The sequence below is a fragment of the Sturnira hondurensis genome, unplaced genomic scaffold (assembly GCF_014824575.4).
Source record: "Sturnira hondurensis isolate 20B ecotype Veracruz unplaced genomic scaffold, ASM1482457v3 Scaffold0004474, whole genome shotgun sequence".
Taxonomy (NCBI): Eukaryota; Metazoa; Chordata; class Mammalia; order Chiroptera; family Phyllostomidae; genus Sturnira; species Sturnira hondurensis.
In genome coordinates this window covers 2,848,868-2,870,866 of record NW_028077105.1, presented here as the reverse complement: position 1 = coordinate 2,870,866, position 21,999 = coordinate 2,848,868, and the positions used below count along the sequence as shown (strand labels likewise).

Below are 21,999 nucleotides of genomic sequence, written 5' to 3'. Positions count from 1 at the left end.
AAAGTACTTGCTTTCATCAAGGAGAGAATAGAAATAGTTAAGCTAATGGTACTCTCCCAACCCTACACCATCCTCCCGAGTGATGAAGAATCAAAGGTTTGACATACCCCCCAAAAGAAAACGGGGGAATGTTGGGAACAAGAACAATGGCCTCAGCCCCAAGGAGCCTGAAACCCTAGAAGAGACCTGTAAGTTGATTGCCATCTGTTTAGTTTCAAAATTTCCCTTTCAGTTGAGTCAGACCCCACCCTTTTTCTCGCGTGTGGGCCCTGTAAGCCAATAATCTGCCTCTGTGCAAAAAACGCCTGCTTGATGACCTGTATATAAAGACTTAGCTGTAAGCGCTAGGCGCGAATCCCAGACGAGACCGCAGTGGGCAGTGTCTCTGGAGGGATCGCCCCTGCGCAGGTTAAACTTGGCCGATAAATTAACATCTTTGAATCCCTGAAAGTCTCCGACATTTGTTCTCGCGGTTGGTGGATCTAACATATACCATCTTGCTATATTGAAAAGATTGACTTATATGCATAATCCTGAAATGTAGACATTTATGCGCAGTTTTATGTATTTATTACTTTATCTTTCTTGCATGAAAAGGTTATCACATGGCTTTCTAAACTGGTTTTGTATCTTTTAATGACTGACAAATATCCTTATTTGCAATTTTGAACTTCTCTGAGGAATGGAACTATTTTTAAAAGAGCAGAGATTATGCCCTGGCTGGGTTCCTCAGTTGGTTGCAGCATCTCTCCGTACATCAAAAGGTTGTGGGTTCAATTCCCGGTCAGGGAGTATGTCTAGGTTGCAGGTTTGATCTCTAGTGGAGGCACATACAGGAAGCAACCAATTGATGTTTCTCTCTCACACTGATGCTTCTCTCTCTCTCATTCTCTTCCTATCTCTCTAAAATCAGTAAGAAAAGCAGAGATTACTGAAATTGAAAATTTCCTTTTTTTACACTATCCTATGTTATCACTCCCTATATTTAGGCAAAAATGGCAAGAACTTACCTCCTACGCTGTTGTGATCAATAATGGAGAAACAAAGTTCTCTGGACTTTTCCGTTTTAAGGGGCCATAGCTCCGCCTCGGAGATCCCTTCTGCTGAAATACAGTACTTGGGAGTGAGTGAGGACACTGGGACAGTTAAGTGGCACCAAGTCCCATTGCAATCATCTTCCTTCAGAATGAGCTGTGTGGAAAAAGGAATCAATGAAAACACATGGCTCTTTCAGGCTGGAAAAAACAGTCCCCATATTCATGTTGTCCGAACACAGGGGAAAAAACACCCATGTGATGAATGTTGAGCAAGTCTGAAAACAGTGCTGGTTTCCAATAGTAAGTCAATTTGTTACTTCGACATAGCATGCTGCTATGAGTCCATCAAAATGTTCTTTACAGGGATTATAAATTTTAAATACAACTACCAGGAATGTTTGCCGTTAGTTAAGTCAACAAATGTTCATTAGTCCTATTTCTATAATGCTAAAAACTCAGCTGTTGAGAGAGAAAAGCATCGTATAGGAAGAATAACAAAGGTATTATGCAAAGGCTGTAGAATCTCATGACAGTAATATGAAGAAGGGGTAGAAGCAATCTCCGGGAGCTGATCCTCATTCCCCAGCCGAGGTGTGTGGCTCACCTGTGCTAGGGCCTGAAAACTCAAAGGCACAATAGTGGCACCTGACCTCAAATAACTCACTATACGGTGCAGAAGAGATAAGGAAGAGATAAGGAAGAAATGTAATAGAGTACTGAGTACTGCGAGAGGGCAACTATATGGAACTATGTACGCATAACCAGACCATAGGAAAGGAAACAGTGCACTGCATCAGAAAAGAAGTCAAAGAGAAGGTGATACTCCAGTGAGCACTGAATGAGTAAAAATCTGCCAAAGAAGGTGAAGAAGGACATTCTACTGAAGAGCACACTACTTACAGGGAACTAAGAACAGGAAGTGGTTCACCAAAGCATGAATGAAAATAAAAACTGGAAGAAATTGGAAGACAGGGTTGCTGGAAAGGATGCAAGAGGCCAAGGCATGAAGGCCTGCAGGCCTTAACAGGAAGGAGAATTTAGGCATTATTTTGCAGCTGATGGTGATTTGTTAAAGGGTTTTAAGCAGTGATGTAATGTGGTTAGATATTCACTTTAGGAACAACTCTGCTAGCAATCAGAGTGATGTTTTAAAACCTAAATCAGATGTCACTCTTCCGCTTAAAATTTTCCAGAGGTGCAAAGCAACATCTTGCTTAGAATTTTAAATGTCAAATCCTCCCAGTGCCCTGAGAGATGGGGCCCCCAATGACCTCTCTGAGCACATCTGCTTCCACACTTGGTGGAGACCTGCTGCTCCCTTCACATGCCCAGCGCCCCTTTGCCACGCCCTTTGTCTGAACCACTCTCCTTCATCTTCATCCATCTTCATCCATGATGCTCCGCCAGCCCTTGCTCCAGTAAGGCCTCATCCAGCAGGGGAGGTCTGTCCTGCCACCCTACAGAAAATCACTGTGCCCCTAACCCCACTGCCCAACTCTCTTCCCTGCTTTTTTTCTCCATGGCACTTATCACTGGAGTTTTGTTTGTATTCTTCACCGCTCTCTCCTGGTGCCCAGAAGGCACGGAGCACACGCTCAGCAGGTGTTGTTAGATAAAGGAAAGGCAGCACCACGGCAAACGGATGGAACATAATGATTCTGATAAAAGTATGGTCTGCATAACCAGTGCCAGGATGTAATGATATACCCACAGCACTACCATTAGCTTTTTCTCTCAAAAACACTGATTCCAATTAGATATATTTAATATATATCTTTAATATTTAATATATTATATATTTAATAAAATACATGGGATTTTGTATTACTACCAATGAGGAAGATTAAAATTATCCTCAGCTTACCAGTTAAGAAATGAAAATATGCAGGTTAATATCCTAGATTGGGGCTATGCTGCTATAAGAGGCACAGAAAAAAAAAAAACACGTAAAGGCGTTCACCTGGGCAGTGTTAGTGATTAACCCCCCCACCAATTCCATCCAACGGCATTTACATACATTGTTTCACTTTTCTTACCGAGTGAAACCTAGGGTAAAACCTAGGATCGTGACTTCTTACCTGACTTCACACGCATTTGACTTTCTTACACTCCATAAACAACTTATGCTAATGAGAGAAAAATTTCCAGTGTGAAAAAGTTGAAATGAAAACATACCACAGTCCCATTCACTGTCACATACACATTGTACGTGAATGTGTCACAACGCCCTCCATATTCGTCGTCTTCCAGCTCTTGCTCATAGTTACTAGCTAAAGGGTGAAATATATCAACAATGACTTGGTCTCCCTTTTTTCTGGTGCGCAGTTTAGGTGGTCCAATTTTCCCTGGTGGGGGCGGGAAGAGAAAAAAAGTAGCATTAGTTGGCCCTGGAACTTTATAGTACATTTTATAAGATTACCAAAATCAATCAACCCACCCTTTTTGTTGCTGTTCTAAAGCAGCACCATATTTAAACCATTCAAAAAAGATCTGGAAGATATACTAAATATCTTTAATAAAAAAATGCTTACTATGTCTTTTCAGTCATGAAGTATTCTTATCTAATATAAACTCCTCTTTAACAGTTTAAATTCATTTTGAATCCTATAGAAAGACAGCTGGTCATGAATCTTGGTTAAAAACAAAACAAAACCTTGACACACTAGAAGCTCTATTAAATTATTTTTCTTTCATTTTGATTCTGTAGATTTTTAAAAAATGGTTTTCTAAGAAACATTTCTGAAAAGGCATTTTAGTTATTTTTAAACCCTCAAAGAACTGCTTTTTATCTCCAGCACCTATGAATGGCTGGCATGAAGGCTGTATAAAAGTTCGCTAAGTGCATTCAATTTTATATAGTGAAAATCAGAATTAGATATTCATTCATTCAACAAATATTTATCATGTGTCTTTGGGACTTTGTTAGTGAATCATTTTACTGTTCTTCACACATTTACTGTATACCTACTGTGTGCCAGGAAAGTCTGTTTTTATTCATTAATGTGTCCTGAGGGCCTAGATCATATTCTGGCATACAGTATGCCTTTAACAAATCGATGTGGGGAAAGCATGACATGCAAAGGGTATAGTTAACAGATGACAAAAGCGTGACCTTGGGGAATAAAACTATTTCAAGGGCAAGTACAGAAAGGGCTGTGGAAGAGACCAAGTAGGCACAGTCCAAAAAGCAGGAGCAGTAGGAGGTAGTGGTCGAAGTGAGGAAGCGCAAGGCAGAACAAGGAAGGCAGTGATGCTGGAGGGCACGGCACTGAGAGACGAGAAGCCTGGGGGGAGGCAGGTGACTGAAGGCTTCTTTTACTCAGGAATGAGGGTGTATTTAAGAGCCACAAAGTAGGATGTTAGTCAGAAAAGGGGAACTAGCCCTGAAGACTCTGGAGCTTGAAGTGATGATAACGATTGGGTATACTATGGCAATGGGATGCTGGAAGCACGAAGAGCTTAAAATTACTGGGATTGAAGAGATTATAAAGTTCTGATACTTTTTGAATGTATGAAGTTGGTATTAAAATCCCCATAGGCCCTGAGGATTTAAGGTAGAGAGGAAAGCTAAGAGCAGCTACCAAAGTCCTCAGGGAACATAATTTAGAAATGACAGACAGGGAGGGGAAGGGCAGTGCAGTCTAGTTTGACAGCACTGATATGCATATTTATATGGAGTGGAAATGTAATCATTTAATAGGGGCAAAGTGATGGGCACCTCAGCCCTATTTTTGGGGCTTGAAACAAGAGGAAAATGAGGACTCCCTAAATTGCTCCAAATGTTTCTTGGACATTATAATAAATTTTTAGCAATTGCTAATAAAAGCAAATATATATATATGGAAGACATGTCTAAGTACTCTCAAATTTAAAATTTAGATGTGTATACATTCTACTCACATTGTCTACACAAAATAAATTCTTTTGACTCTGCAAAGGCCGATTCTTCTTGTCCAACTCTGGCTTTAACTCTGGCCCAGGCAGAAATTATTGGATCATCAATCATAGGAAAGATGTTGCATTGATGATGAGAGGTATTGCAAACAGTGTTCCATTTTCCTGTCCTAAAATGAAGGAAAATAAAGACACACATCTCTGTCTATGCTTTGCTTTTTGTTCCTAGCACAGAGCTGGTAGAAAGAGCTAAATAAGAACAGGACGGAGAAGCTGGACAGGGAGGAAGGAAACCCTTACTCTTTGGTTGGAAATACTACACATTTCTTTATAATTAAGCAGCTCAATTCAAATGACAAGATCTGTACAACCACATTCCACATGTAATTTTTAAAAATCTGCTCTTTAGCCCTGGCTGGTGTGATTTAGTTGGAGCTTTGTCCCATAAACCAAAAGGTCATAGGTTCAATTCCCGATCAGGGCACTACCGAGGTTGTGGGTTTGGTCCCCAGTCAGGGTGTGTACAAGAGGGCAGCCAATCAATGTTTCTCTCTCACATCAATATTCCGCTCTCTCTCTCTAATAGCAAAGGAAAAAATGTCCTTGGGTGAGGATTAAAAAAGAGTCTGTTCTTTTAAACTGCAGTTTCCCTGCACATACATCATTACTTAATTATAGAACCCAACACATCACGAAGATTCCTGACACTTGTCAACATTTTTTTTTTGAAATTTTTATCTTTTTACTCAACAATAAGTATATACTACATAGGAAGTAAGATGACATTACTTTTAACACAGAACTCTAAGCTTTATTTATTGTACTTTAAAATCTGGGAAGTTAGTGCTACTTGTCTACCGCAATTCTCACAGCAAGAACTAAGGGGCAAGAAGCACTCTGAAGAGAACTGATCTGCATCCTTAGTGAGCACTTCCGGAAATCTACAAGCAGTTCAGGAAGTTTTGCCACATGAGAAGGAAGGATGCTGGAAGGGAGCACAGACAGTTATGGAATGTGCAAAGACCTACACAGAAACAGAATGAAAAGAATAAGAGAGTAATACTCACCTGTAGGTTTTAACCTGTACCATAAAAATTGGTGTCTGCAGCACAGTGGGGTAATCCCAGTACACAGAAGCATTCAAGTTATAGGCCTCGATAGTAACATTGGTTGGCACAGGCACTGTAAGAGATTCAAAAAGTTAAGTAAACAATAGTAAGAGATTAACATTAGCATTAGCAAACCTTATAAGAAGCCATGTTAACCAAACACAAAAATACATTTTTAAGGAACCATTCATCCAGACCAGTAAGAGGGGTGGAGTTGGCAGCCAGCGGAGAGGGGTCCTGGCAGCAGGAGGCGGTGGTTGGCAGACCCGGTGCGGGGACAAATTGAGCAAAGCCAGTGAGACGCGCAAGGTGGTTGGCTGACCACAAACACACATTCTTGTGCAGATAAACCAGGCAAAAAACTGTCAGTGAGACAGACCTTGCAGCCCAGGTCCCCAGCACAGGGAAATAAAGCCCAAAAGCACCGACTTAAAAAACTTTCAGGGGTCAAGGTGCCAGGCGAAGCTCCCAGCCTCACAAGAGAGTTCCTTGGAGAGACCCACAAGGTCCTAGAACGTTCATAAGCCCACTCACCCAGGAACCAGTACCAGAAAAGCCCNACCCAAGATGCAGGCATAGGTAGAGACACTGTGCCTCCTAGCACAACTAAATTTAAGGACAACAAAGATTTAGAAACAAAAGCACACCCAGAACAGACAGAAAGTTGAACTGTACCAAAGTCGGACAACAAGGAACCATTCATCCAGACCAGTAAGAGGGGTGGAGTTGGCAGCCAGCGGAGAGGGGTCCCGGCAGCAGGAGGCGGTGGTTGGCAGACCCAGTGCGGGGACAAATTGAGCAAAGCCAATGAGACGCGCAAGGTGGTTGGCTGACCACAAACACACATTCTTGTGCAGATAAACCAGGCAAAAAACTGTCAGTGAGACAGACCTTGCAGCCCAGGTCCCCAGCACAGGGAAATAAAGCCCAAAAGCACCGTCTTAAAAAACTTTCAGGGGTCAAGGTGCCAGGCGAAGCTCCCAGCCTCACAAGAGAGTTCCTTGGAGAGACCCACAAGGTCCTAGAACGTTCATAAGCCCACTCACCCAGGAACCAGTACCAGAAAAGCCCAATTTGCTTGTGGGAGGCGGCAGAGGGGACCAAAATCCAAGTGAGAGTGGAGCAAGCACCATTGTTCCTTCTCTGACCCCGCCCCCACATACAGCGTCACAACCCAGAGACTGGGTTGTGCTGCCCTGGTAAACACTTAAGCAAAAACGGGCAGCAAGACAGAACGCACAACCCAGGGCCCCAGCAATGGGAAATAAAGCCTGAAAGCACCAATTGAAAAGGTGCTGGCTCGCGGGAAGCAGCAGAGGGGACTAAAATTCAAGAGAGTGCAGAACAAGCGCCAGCCCTCCCTCTCTGACCCCGCCCTCACATACAGCATCACAACCCAGCCACTGGGTTGCCCCGCCCTGGTGAACACCTAAGGCTCCGCCACTCATACCTGACAAAAATGGCTCAATCAGAAGAACAAATCAAAGTCCCAGAGTCAATACTTTTAAACCACGAAGACATAGCCAACCTATCAGATGCACAGTTCAAAACACTGGTGATCAGGACGCTCACAGAACTGGTTGATTTTGGTCACAAATTAGATGAAAAAATAAAGGCTACACTAAGTGAAATAAAGTAAAGTGCACAGAAACCAATAGTGATGGAAAGGAAACTGGGACTCAAATCAAGGGAGTGGACCAGAAGGAAGAAAGAAACATCCAACCAGAAAAGAATGAAGAAACAAGAATTCAAACAAATGAGGAGACTTAGTAACCTCCAGGACATCTTTAAACATTCCAACATCCGAATTATAGGGATACCAGAAGGGGAAGGGGAAAAGCAACAAGTGGAAAACTTATTGGAACAAATAATAAAGGAGAACTTCCCAGTCTGGCAAAGGAAATAGACTTCCAGGAAGTCCAGGAAGCTCAGAGTCCCAAAGAAGGTGGACCCAGGAGGAACACACCAAGGCACCTCATAATTACATTAACCAAGATTCAAATGAAGGAGAGAATCCTAGAAGCAGCAAAGATAAGGGGACAGTCACCTACAAAGGAGTGCCCATCAGACTCTCAGCTGATATCTCAAAAGAAACTGTACAGGCAAGAAGGGGCTGGAAAGAAGTATTCCAAGTCATGAAATCCAAAGACCTACATCCAGATTGCTTTATCCAGCAAAGCTTTCATTTAGAATGGAAGGGCAGATAAAGCACTTCTCAGATAAGGTCAAGTTAAAGGAGTTCATCATCACCAAGTCCTTATTATAGGAAATGTTAAAGGGACTTATCTAAGAAAAAGAAGATAAAAAATATGAACAGTGAAAGGACAGCAAACTCATAGTTATTAACAACCACACCTAAAACAAAAGCAAACTAAGTGGATACCTAAAACAGGATGGGAGCTACAGAAATGGAGATCACATGGAAGGTTAGCAACAGGGGAGTGGGAGGAAGAGAAGGGGGGAGAAGGTACAGAGAATAAGTAGCATAGATGGTGGGGAGAAAATAGGGGAAGGGCAAGAGTAGTATGGGAAAAGTAGAAGCTAAAGGACTTATGACACATGGACATGAACTAAAGGGGGGGAATGTGGGTTGGAGGGGATATGCAGGGTGGAGGGGAATGAAGGGGGGAATGGGACAACTGTAATGGCATAATAAATGAAATAAAAAAGTATTTAAATTGGGAGATTTCTAATTTTTTGAAAAAGGTATAGGAAAGTTCTGACTCATTTTAAATTACTGAAGCAGTACTGTAGTATAAGAGGAACACAAATCTAACATGAAGTAATAAATTCCTATGTTTTAGGAGTTTGTTTGTTTTTTTACAAAGTCCATAGAGAAGCTTTTTTCCTTTTTTATATTTTACTGACTACGCTATTACAGTTGTCCCAATTTTCCCCCCTTTAACCCTCTCCACCCAACACCCCAACTCCCTCAGGCAATTCCCACACCATTGTTCATGTAGAAATGCATTGCCTATTGTAATAATAATCCTCAATCACTAGAATTTTCTATAAATGATGCCACAGGCTGTATTCGATGTCTAGAGAAGAACTGGCTACACCAGAGATGGCTAATTTTACTCTAAAATACCATCACCTCCTCCGCTCTCAACCCCACACCCAGTTCTATGAAACGCCCTCAGTACCTTTTCTATGGTGCAAGAAGGGACACCTACAGACTGACTGAAGGAGCCCCTGCCCGTTCCTATCTCGTCCACATTTTGCTCTCTGGGTGTGCGGGGTTTTTAACAAAACAAATCCATGTGCTCTTTTACACAATTTCAGAAAACTTAGATTAGTAAGATGTGAGCCATATTAAGTCACTTGAACATCTTTTCATCAGACATCACCAAAATTGTAACCTGGTTATTAAAAGTACCCATTGCCTCCTGGTCAGTGTAAAAGGTTATTGTCCGCCAATCCTAGGAAAATGCATACATACACACATCTCCCCCTTCCTCCTTTCCCCTTCTGCTTCTCCTCCCTTCCTTCCTTTCTATATGAATAAACATGAAGGTATTAGATACAGTTACTAATGTAATACAAAAAGGAAAACTCTATGAAACATGATTTACTTATAATTAAAGTAAATCAACGAATGGCAACATGGCCGAGGTTCAGTGGCTTCCTAACATAACTTATCATCCTCAGAAATTCTGAGAGCTACAAGCATACTTTTTAAAGCACCTTAGACGATAATGGTGATTACTCAGGTTTATATCAAGTGGACTGGTTCTAATAAGAGAAATACGCCCTGGTGAGGCATTAAGAAATCTGTGTTCTTTTCTGCTATACTCCTAGTTATTTCAGATTTCCTCATCTGTCAGGTAAGGTGTTAATTTTGCCCATATACAAAGGGGGACTCCAAAAAAACAGAACTATCTTCTGGAGGGCAGGCCCCTTGTAGTACAGGCTTCTCCCATTAGGTGAGTGTTCTAGGAATCCATCTCTATCATTGTACCTGTTGGTGTTGTTGTGAGAGGCTGTGTTCAACTTCAGCGAAAATATTTTGAAGACACTTTCAAAGTGTTTGCCCACGTCATGATGGGTGATTTACAAGTGCACCTGCCCCTGCCATGCTGAGTGTTCAGCAGTTTTGGAGCAAAAACGGCATGACCCTGGTGCCCCACCCTTCCTATTCACCTGATCTTGTTCATCTCTCCTGGAGTTACTTTTTTGTTTCCCTAGATGAAAAAAAGTCCTCACAGGGAAACATTTTGCTGATGTGAAAAAGGTGAAACAAGAAACAGTAGAAGCACCGAAAGGCATCAAAGTGCACGAATTCAAGAACTGTTTTGAGCAGTGGAAAAAAGTCTCAAGAGACGTATTGCACCAAATGGAGAGTACTTTGTAGGCGACAGAAGTTTAAAGCACGTACAAATAAGTATGCAATTTTTTATAAATAAATTGCAAGGTTTTGGGGGGGGTCCCTCCTTGTACTCTATAGACAGAGTACGACATTCCACAATTGGCTTACCAACCTTTCTATGGGAAGGACAAACTGAGCAGTAAAAAGAAGTGGAAGGGCCAGAATAAAGGGGCCAGTGAGTAAACTGTTTTTGTGGATTTGAAGTCACCTGACACCACAACTCAAAAATAAATGCTCCAAGTTAAAGCATCCAGACCCCTTCCTGAATGAGTAACTCGCAGATAAAAAACCTAACACCCCCAAACTGAAGATGCAGGGCCATGGATATTTCCACAGAGATTTCTTCTTACAGTGCAACCCGAGAAATGGCATGAGAAATCCAGATGAAAAAAAAAGTGAAAAATATCAAATCAAGACTATTTCGCTTTTTTCAGAATATATATTTTTCACAATCTACCTCCTGAATGGTTTTATAATGTTGGTAAAATGGCTATTTTTCTTAATGCTTCCCAACTTCTTCTCTTTTTATTTTTTTCTTTCTGTTTTCTTGGGATATATGGACATATGGCATTGTTTAGGACATACAACATGACTTGACTTAAATACATGGCAAAATGGTAACCACAGTAAGTTCAGTTAACATCCATTATCTCATACAGCTACAAGAAGGCAGAGAAAAAACAAATGATGTTTTCCTTGTGATGAGAACTTGTGATAGATCTGGGATCTATTCTCTTTCTTAACAAATGTTTAATGGGCCCTGGCTGGTATAGCTCAGTGGATTGAGCGCAGGCCCGCGAACCACACGATCGCAGTTCGATTCCCAGTTAGGGCACATGCCTGGGTTGCAGGCCAGTTCCCCGTTCCTGGCAGGGGACGCACAAGAGGCAACCATACATTGATATTTCTCTCCCTCTCTCCTTCCCTTCCCCTCTAAAGACAAATAAATAGAATCTTTAAAAAAAACAAAAAAATTTAAAAAACCAAACCAAAAATGTTTAATGGACCATGTAGCAGTGTTAGCTACAGTCATCGTATTGTAGATTACACCCCCATATGACTTTCTTGTACCTGCAGAAGTTTCAGAACTAAGGCTCTGAGTGAGGACACCAAAAAGCCTTCAAGTCTACTTCACCTTCTATGTAAGAGTTCCTCAGCTGGGCCAAGAACCACAGTCCCCCGGCGGTCTTCTCCTACTCCTGTCTGTCTGGGGACCTATTCTGGTTTTATCATTCATTCCATCTTTTAAAATATTGAGCCCAGATGTGATGCAACAGATGTGAATGAAATACTTTCTTTCCTCTCTCTCTCTTTTTTTAAAGAGACAGGCATATGGGATAGTGGGTTATAGTGAACTTGTACTTAACTAACCCCATCCCCCCAGACCTTTCACTCAAACCACCACCAAGGGAGGCTTACCCAGTAAACACCTGCTCATCCACTCTGACCTGAGCACACCACAGGGTTTTACTCTTGCCTGTTTGTTCAACTTCATCTGCTTGTGTTTGCTTGGCATGCTAATGAATTCTAACTGGAAGAGACATACCTAGTCTCTGGCAGTAAGTCATTTCTCAAGACTAATTTGGACTAAGTCATTCTAAGTTGAGAAATAATTTAGGAACTAGAAAAATAAAATAGGCCTTTTTAGTCTATGGAAGGAAAACGAAGAAGAACAAGTTAGCTGCTGAGACTATTTAAATTTCTCCTATTGATTTGGATGAGGTTTCTTTTCAACACAATTTCTCAGATGTAACTAAATAATTTAATACTTTAAAATATATTTGTGAAAATAATGATGCATATTATTGAAAGTTCCTACATGACAAAGGAAGTGCTCAACTTTTTTATGCGTCATCTCAGTTAAGCACACAGCCACCCTATGAGGGAAATATTATTATACATGTTTTTTTTTTTTACCAATGACAAAACAAAGGCTTAGAGAAGTTACAAAAAGTCTTGACAATATGTAAACTTTCATTGATTTTTTAATAAGGAAAGAAAAAGGTCAAAACTGTGAACAACAAAGTAGCAAAAAATACAAATCTATCAACAATTGAATCTTAAAAAAATAAACAAACAAGAAGAACAAAGATAGAATCATGGATACAGAGAGTATTTTGATGGTTACCAGATGGGAGGGAGGTGTGGGGGAATGGTGAGGAGGTGAGGGAATTAAGAAGTACAAACAGGTAGTTACAGAATAGCCATGGGAGTGTAAACTACAGTATAGGCAATGGAGTAGCCAAGAACTTATACCATAACCCATGGACAACGGTGGGGAGATTGCCTGAGGGAGGGGGGTACTGGGGGGAAGGGGAAAATTAGGACAACTGTAACAGTGTAATCAGTAAAATATAATTTTAAAACATTATATTAAAATATATTTGCTATTGGAAAGAGAAGTGAAAAAAAGCTGCTTAAGTGTTATTTTTATGACAGTCTAATAAAGTAAGGAGGAAATAACCTCCATATACAAACAGGAATTGGAGATGGTTGTTTCCTGATGACTTCACAAGCACCTGCTCCAAGTAATTTTGCCCAATTTATTGTACTATCTCAATTAAATGGTGGCCACTGCAAAATCTGAACAGTGCATTAAATTAAATCATTTCTTTAGACTGCACATTTAGAATGGACAGTTCCTTAATATGAAAATGATAAGTAAACTGACTTCTTCCTGTCAGAAATTCATTTAATTCTGGTTCAACTCTCATTCTCATTCATTACAATGGAACCATTAATTACTCATCTAGTTCATACAACAACTGCATTACTGCTGTGTGCTGCCAAATTTTACAAGATAGCTCTTTAAATGGGTTATTTTTCTCTTTAATTCTTTAGGTATTTATTTATATAGAACTGAAATGTGGAAACTGCAAAGTCCATATGAATCATGAATTAGAATAAAATGAGAAAGAAAATTATTAGTAGTATTTGTTCATTAAGTATAATGAAAATGTATTATCTTAAATATCTCGAATCTCTGAAATAAATAAAAACAGAATCTAAAGAAAGTAATGAAAAATTTCAACACATGCAGAGCATTATCCTCAAGTCAGAGACTGGGTAGAAGCGTAACTGAGAAAGTGGAAAAGGTGAGTTAACAGTCCCGCATTCATGCTCAAGTGCAGTGTCTTCAGATAATACTCAGAGCGGGAGATCAAACTGGAAGAAGTTAACCACTAGGAGGCACTGATTCACTTAAAATATATACACTACTTTAGTATGTAAAGTGTCTGAAAAGTGAAGTACTACTAGATATTACATGGCACACACGGACTTACTTTCCCTATAAATGCACTTAAGAAATATTAACGAAAGACCATAACTGTAATATATTTTCAGCCATTTGGATTTTTCACACTCTGGCTATAATCCCTTGCTTGTTTCCCTCTTCCTACCAGTTTCCCTCATCTAAGATGAACTTCCAAACACAGTCAAACTTGGCACTAATAAGAATTAACACACTGAGTGTGTGTTAAGTTCCAGGCACTGAGGAGTCAGTGAGGCTGTGAGGCTGATGCAGGTCGGCCCTGTGGGTTTTCCTCCTATACTCTGAAGATTCTGCATTTTAAACTAACTTTAAAAGCAGAGAGAACACAATAGAACCTAGAGAAATGCACTGGATAAACCAGATGAGACTGTACTGGAAATGCACTGAGAAACAGCGGTGTTTACAAAATGCTGGCGTACAGAAGGCTACAGCAGATCTTTTCATGGCGGAGGGGCAGGCAATTCTACTCCCAGGGCCTGCTTCAAGAATGTCGAAATAGTGCAGTTAACGAGAGGTACCATGCTCAGGAAGGCCCTATATTCTGAAGGGAGAGCCTGACAGTTGGTTTAACACTCTGCCAGGAACTTGAGTCACCCTCTTCCTCTTTTGCACATCCAGTCACTGAGTCCTGCTGGCTCAGCCTTCTGCTATATGTTTGCCCAACTGTCCTCTCCATTTCAACTGCTCCTCTAATCGACTCCTCCCAGGCTTAAGCAGCTACCAAACTGGACTCCCTTCTTTGATTCTGCCTTCAAACTCCCTTACCAGATGAATGGTTTTTCTAAGTGGCACATCTAATCCTGCACAAAAATCATTTCTCCTCTTAAAATAACCCAATGGCTGCCCATTGACTTGACCAAGGTATACTGAGCATATTCTTTTGTTAGTTTAGCACCTGTACTTCTCTCAGAAACACTCCTTCTCTTCTAGGAACTCCCCTACTGCCATCCTCTGAAACAATGTACTTCCTGATTAAGGTGGCACCTGACCCAAGCTGGGCAAATCACAGCCTTTGCTTGGGATTTTGTTAGGGTGGAAGAAGCTGCAAAATTTCAAAGCTCAAAAGCTATTAACATCCACGACTGCTGCCAACTAGGGAAAGTTGTCAATGCTGAGAGTCAGTAATAAGAAATAGAGAGTCCTGGCAGTTCGATTTCCTGGTTCAGCTTTCTGAGGCCTGGCTGGCATCTCTACCTTTCTGTTAAATTCTTGCTTAGAACCCCTGAGCTGATCAATTCCTCTTTTTGCCTAAGTCAGGCAAAGCTGTGTTTCTACCCCTTGTTGTTACACGTGACCATGACAAGGCACTTCATTAACTGGTTCCTACTTCTCCACCTCACACACATATTCTTCAATAAAATGCTCAATATTCCACTAATTCAACATGCTGTTTCACACCTCTTTCTCTGCACAACAAGCCTCTCTGTAATCTCCAGGTCCAACTCTGGGGTTGTCTTCTCTGACTCCCCTGGTCAGAGCCAGGTACCTGTATGTTCAAGCTCTTCCGTAGTACAGCTACTCTTACGGATGACGAACTTGACTGTCAATAGCAGTTTGCCGAGTAGTTAAGAACCTGGAGCCTGGGGCCCAAATGCCAGGCTCCCCACTGTGCATAGGTGACTTCTCCACAAGTTGGGTAGACTTTTCAGTGCCTCGGTTTCTAGTGCATAAATGGAGATACCAAGAGCGCCTTCTTTATAGGGTTGCCTTGAAAATGAGATGCGAGGAAAACAATAGTGCCTAGCTAGCACTTAACCGCTAGCTAAATAATGATGATCCTTGAAAACAAATTATGCAACTCCCATTTTTGTATTCCCAATACCTGGTGCAATGCGTTCCCCAAAGACTATGACTATGTGTTTGCTTGACTCTTAAAGAACAAGCCAAAGGAGAGCTGGCTATAGATGCGGCACACCTAAAACACAGTAAGGAGCTCACGGAGTAAGTTCGAATACAGAGCCTCAGAGCCAGTCTGCTAAGAATGATGGAGGTGGGCCTCCCTGACCCCTTGCGGACCAGTGCTATCTGTGGACCCCGAGGAGACACTCAAGACTAATGGAGTCTCTAATATTTTAGGTTTATTCCTTTTGCTGAAGGGTTTACTGATTTTATTAGAGGTCCGAATAAATCACCATTACACCGAGCTTTAGAAAAGCGTATTCTCAGCATCTGTTTCCTGGGAAATCTCAATAAGTAGGCAGAAATAAACTGCTTCCAGGAACTGAGCTACGCGAAGAGACTTACCACCTGACAAGTCCGGCTCACACTGTAGGCAAGGATGGCCAGTGACAGCCACTTAACTCTCAGCCAGCGAAAGAACCACTTCGCTACCATCCCTAAGGATTCTGGGTTCCCCCTAAGAGTGTAGTATTAAGTCAAGACCTGTGGCCACAAGTCAAGACCTGTGGCCACAGTTTACAAATGCTGACCAAGAAACCCACACGTTTAAAAAATAAATGAGAAGAACTGAAGAACCGAGAGAGGCGTATTTTGTTGTTTCTGCAACAACAGAAGAGCCCAGAGGGAACTGAGGAGTGCAAACCGCAGAGACCCGGAGTCGCCTTCCCGGCCGCCGCCCCCACAGGGCCCGACGCCCCAGAGCGTCCGCGAACCCGGCCAGTGCGGGTGCGGCACCGCCAGGCGGGGGTTCCCGGCGAGGGCGGCTTCCTCGCTCCCCTCCCCGCCCCCATCCAGCCACGGCCCTGCCGCAAGAGACAGTACCCGGGGACAGCTTCGGACGCGCGGCGCTCATCTCAGCCAAGCTCAGGACCTGAGTGATGCAGACGAGCAGAAGCAGAGCCATCCTGCTCCCGAGACGCCGGGAGCTGCCTGGAGCGGCGGTCCACCGGCGCGGCCCTCTCTCCTGGGCCTTACGTCACTTCCGCCGCCGAGGACTAGAGCTCCCCATCGAGCCAGGGGGTGGACAGTGAAGCCGGAGGCGGGACTAGCCCCCGCAGGCCAGTTGTAGGAGGGAGGCGGGGCGAGGGCGGGGCCGCGAGGAGCAGCCAGGCCGCGAGGAGCAGCCAGAGGAGAGCCTGGGCGAGGCTGGGCGGACCGCACTGGATCGTGGGCGGGAGAGTAGAACCAGAACCCAATGAGAGGCTGGCCTCCTGGGATGACGGGATTGTGCGGAACGTGGGTCCAAAGGTTTTTTTCATCTTGGCACCGCGTCCTGAGATTCGACTTCCTATATCCTCAGTATCCTTGGGTTGCAGAACTTTGTTCTAGGCCACACAACCCAGCCACAATCATTGTACTGCGTTAGATGTAACCGTCAACGCATCTGGGAACCCGAGGGTTTACAACAGAAAGAGTTTACGTGCCTTCTCTAATCCCTGCATTTGTATTTGAGGAACCTGAAGCTTCACTGGTGAAATGTTTTGTGCAAACTTCCACAGCCCAAGTCAATTTGGCTTGGCCAAAATCTACATTATTCCTGGCCCGGGTGGGGAGTAGGGGGGAAGAGTGGCAGGAAACAGCTTGTATTTATCTTTGCAGCAACTAAATATCAAATAGCAATTTATTCAGTAGCTTCTCATGAGATCTGCCCGCGTTCACATATGCTATTAACTACCCGTCTTTCCCATTCTTATCCAGCCACAGTGGATGTGCATAAAGCTAACTTCCTCACCTGCTTCGTCTCTGCTTATCATGCTCTTCTGCAAAAATTTGAAATTACAGGCCACCTTCCTTTCCTTTTATCCTGGCTTACTAATTTTTTCACGGCACTTAGTACCTTCCCCTGCAGTCTACAATATGCATATTGATATTTATTTTCTCAGGATCTATAGGACTGAAACCGTTGGCACTCAATAAGTAATTGTTGGATGAAAGAATGCACGATACACCAGCGTTAAGCAACATTTTAGAGAGAAAAACCATATGAAAGTACTGCGCAAACTCGAGAGGAATTTTTAGCTAGATCATTTTATTTCTGTTAATAAATCCCTTAGCTCAGTACTTCTCCAACTTCAGTGTACAGGTGAACTGCCTGGGGGTCTTGTTAAAATGCAGATTCGGGTTGCACAGGTCTGATTCAGGTTGGGGCTTGAGACACTATGTTTCTAACAAGATACTTGGGGTTGTCAATGTCACTGGTTCTAGGGCCACACTTTGAATCGGAAGACCTTGGCTCCATCTAGTCTGTATTTGGGGGAATATTTTGCCAGATGTGATTATGATACCACTGTCTTAGTACATTCAGGCTGCTATAACAGTATATCATGGATTGGGTGGCTTAGGAAAAAACAGAATTTTATTTCTCACAGTTTTGAAGGCTAGGAGCCCGAGATCAGGGTGCTATCATGGACCGCTGAGGGCTCTCTTCTAGGTAGCAGTCTTCTTGTTGTAACGTCACATGATGGAAGAAGAAGGGATCTCTCGAGGACCTCTTTTATAAAGACACTAAATCCCACTCATGATTTAAGCACCTCCCAGAGGTCCAACCTCCTAATACCATCACCTTCTAGAGTTAGAATTTCAACATCTGAATTTTGGGTCATCAGAGCACTCACTATAGGAAAGGCCCTTCCAGTCACTGTAAGGATGCACAGATAAATAAGAGCTGATCTTTGCTGTTTAGGAGTTTGTGGAGTAGGATGGAACATAATACTCAGTTCAGTTCAGTCAACATTTTTGTAGTAGCCGCCATGGGATAACCTGGGTGGCCCAGGAAGCAGAGTCTGCAGGGGAGATTAGGACACAGGACATGCCTATGTATGCTCTTTGGGGCGGCCTTTTGAAAGAGAGGTGGAGGAGACAGGACTGGGCAGAGGAAGAAGCTGAACTGTCATCGCGGCAAAGCCTTTAGAGGCCCGTGCGCCTGCAATGGCCCTTCAGAGGTATCTTGAGTTGCTATGACTAGCTGGGCCTACAACTGCCAGCATTGGTTAGACATTGGATGCAAATCATTCCTGAGCGTGGACATGATTTGGGGCTGTCCATTTTTCTTTGTTTTAACTGAGGCATTCTCCAAAGAGTGCTGAGAGCTGAGGGTTTCTGCCAACTATGGGGAGTTGAGAGGCTAAGCCTTCTATTTCTGAAGGGGGGTCTGGGCAGAGCTTCACAATCAGCCCCTCCCACAGCAGACTATCCTTTTGAAGCACTGTGCTAGTCCCTTGTAGACTAAAGATATTTATTAACTCACTAAGTACTATTGGGTGCCACTGTGTGCTTGTCCAACATTGCTGCATACCGAGGTACAGACCTGGACAAGACAGATAAACCCCTGCCCTCCTAGAACTTACAGTCTACTGAGGGATTAAACAAGCATTAATCAAACTATTACACAAGTAATTATTGAGTGTGGTCATTGATATCAAGGAGGGCAATGAGTTTACAGGAGCATAAACAGAGACTTAGCTTAGTCTAAGTTTTAAGAAAATTCTTTCTTAAGGCAGTTACAATTATGTTATAAGGTGAAGGATAAGGGAGAATTAGCCTGGATAAAGCTGAGGGGTAGGGGTGGGGGTCGTAACCTAGTAAGAGAGGCAGAAGGATGATCAGTAAAATGTATTTTAAATATTAATATATAGATTTTATATAACTGCACAGAAGGCAAATGAGCAGTGCCCATTTCCTTGGTAAAAACCCAGTGCCTAACGGCTAAAGACCATTCCAATATATGTTGGTCCTACTATATCCTCTGTCGGGTTTTTACAAACTAGCGTGGGGTCAGGGGTGGATAATTCCAGAGCCGTGCAAACTGAAGCGCCGCTCAGGGGCAAGGCTACAGTTTGTAGTCCACACTCAACACAGCCCAGAGCAAAGACGTTGAAAGGACAACTGTTCGAATGGGGACAGGTCTGGGTGTGCAGCGAAAACTGTGTATGTTTGTCTCCTGGTGCTGTGCATTTCCTTCTCCTCTTCACTAGAGCAGAAATGCCTGCTAGTTTCCCTTCAAGAGAGGCAGATTGAAAAGTCTGTGCCATTTAGCTCTAAATTCTGATGTTCTATAAATTATAGCCAATACTCCCCTCTCACTCTCTATGACCTCCACTCTCACTCTATCCATACCTCCACACTGTCCCTCTCTTAGCTCTCCTTTTGCCATAGCACTTACTATCATTCACAAGTATGTGTGGTATCTTTGTAATATATCGCAGTCAGCATTACCCAAAGAGAACAACTGCACCTAGACAAGGGCCTAATCATTCCATGAATATTGAATGAGTGTTCAATATTTTGCAAAAAGTCTTCTCGTACATGGCTTATCTTTGAGCACTGCCGAAGATAGATGCCATGTGCAAGATAATGACTGTGACAGACACTTTCCATTAGGTGACCACTAATAACCTTTCTCACTATCTTTGCACCTTGCAGTCTTCTCACTATAGAGGCTCTAAATGCTCAGTACTCACTTTCTCAGTATTTACAGCAGTTAAGCATAGTCCTATGACACAGTTCTAGTGGATGAGACCTAAGCAGGAGTCTTCCTGCGTGCATGTTTGCATGTGCAACAGATACAATCGGAGAGCTTGCTGCCCTTACCCCTTCTCATATCTTCCTGCCTTCAATGTGGACACGTGCTGCCTGGATCTGCAGCAGCCATCTTGCAACCCGGAGGCAACATGATAGAGGATAAAAATATCAACAGCTAAATGGAAGAATAGAAAGATAAGCCTGAGGTGTTGATTTTAGCCTCCAGTAGCTGTGCCAATGTCTTCAACGACCTACTTCTGGACTATTGGTATAGAACAAAAAAATAAAGTCTTATTAATTTAAGCCACGGGCAGTTTGGTTTTCCATTAACTGAGGTGAAATTTTTCTCACTCAGTGCCAGGCCAATCTAACTAAATTCTCTTTCAGAGAGCTGGAATGTAAACCACAGTGGAAGGGAAGATGGCTGAGGGGAAGGGGGGAAAGAGGAAAGAAGAACCGCCAACTCAAGGACAGGAAGTAGGACACTAGAATAGTAAGCAAAGAAGAACCCTGTTGAGGAGAAAACAAGTCGCCATGTCTTGGAGCTGCAGCTGTCGCCAGAAACCTGGCAGCACTTCGTGTACCCTGAGCAGCAGCCCCAGAAGACAAGCTCACAGGTGACTGTTTCCTCTTCTGACTTTCCCACACAGCTTCACCAGACTCACCTGTCACTAAAGGTAACCTGAGTGTCTCTGTCCTTGCAACCAAAGGAGCCCACCCAATCATTTCTAGCCACGTGTGGTCAGTCTCATAAAGGACTGCAACCATGTTCTTCTAGAAAACACTCTTAACATCACATGAAACACTGGTCCAGAGAAACTTGTTACTAAAAAAGGACTAAGCAACATGGAGAAGCAGGCAGTTTGTCTTCAGTAGCTCACACTTCCTCTCTTGGGGCTTCTTCCTCTTCGTCTAAGGGCTTTCCTTCACCACCCTAATGCCCAGGGCCCTCTTGCTGCTTTTTACATACCCAGACTCCGCCTGGTTTCAGAACCTGGAACTGCACTGGTTCATCAGGCTTCAGCTTAAGGCTTCTCTCCATCTTGATCTTCGTTTAACATTTAGATATACAGATCTGTAATCTGCAGGCAGATGCAAAAAAAAAAAATACCTTTCTCCAGAGGGAAGACAAGACTCAAGTATCCAGCTTTACATCCCAGGAAATGCCTCCATTGTCCCGGGATGGGGAGGAGTGAGAGTCCTCATTTCTCCTTGACATAAAACACATACACACATGTGTGCACACACACGCACGCAGGACTTGGGAGGGGGTAAGTCTCTCTGGAATTCCTATCTGGTAGTCATTCTTAAATTCAGTCCATGGTGGTTCTTTTGGCTTAGATCCCAAATGTCAGTAAAATTTGCTCAGAAAATTTAACTGTACAGAAATGAAAATTTTCTCTAGAGCCCACAGTTCCCCAGCTGAAGCAGAGGCCACTGTCTTGAGTACTACACACATTGCTTAATTTATGCTGCCTTCTTGTTTTCTGTAGGCATTTGAGTTCAGGACCACTACCTCACATTGTCCTTTACTAAAGTTAACTTTTAATGAGAACTTGCCACCAGACTATCATTAAATAGAATTGAAATATGTTAAGTGTGTGAATGAAGAATGCATGATTTTTTCAGACTAAAAATCCAAATGAAAACATAATTTTTACTACTTGCTATGGACTGAATGTGTCTCCCAAAACTCATATAAGTCCTAATTCCCACAATTGTGGTATTTGTGGCTGGGGCCCTTGAGATGTGATTAGGTCATGAGGGTGAAGCCCTTATAAAAAAGACCCCTGAGAGCTCCCTTGCCCTTTGACTGTGTGGGGACACAGTGAGAAGATGACGGCTCTCTATGAACCAGGAAGTGGGCCTTCACCTGACACTGAACCTGCAGGTGCC

General features: G+C 42.8%; 1 protein-coding gene across 2 annotated transcripts in view; it reads right to left on the bottom strand.

The window, feature by feature from the left end:
* Window positions 1-16,584, bottom strand: part of IFNGR1 (interferon gamma receptor 1) — a 28,728-nt gene extending 12,144 nt beyond the window's left edge. The window contains exons 1-5 of one of the 2 annotated variants that reach the window (XM_037045665.1): window positions 16,405-16,584; window positions 5,999-6,113; window positions 4,938-5,101; window positions 3,213-3,382; window positions 1,011-1,191 (exon numbers count right to left, since the gene is read on the bottom strand). In XM_037045665.1, coding sequence (XP_036901560.1) covers window positions 1,011-1,191; window positions 3,213-3,382; window positions 4,938-5,101; window positions 5,999-6,113; window positions 16,405-16,486 — 712 coding nt within the window. In that variant the 5' untranslated portion in view covers window positions 16,487-16,584. Of the gene's footprint in view, window positions 1-1,010; window positions 1,192-3,212; window positions 3,383-4,937; window positions 5,102-5,994; window positions 6,114-16,404 lie in introns of both variants that reach the window. The other variant, XM_037045666.1, reaches the window with a different exon arrangement.
* Between the last annotated feature and the right edge of the window lie 5,415 nt (window positions 16,585-21,999).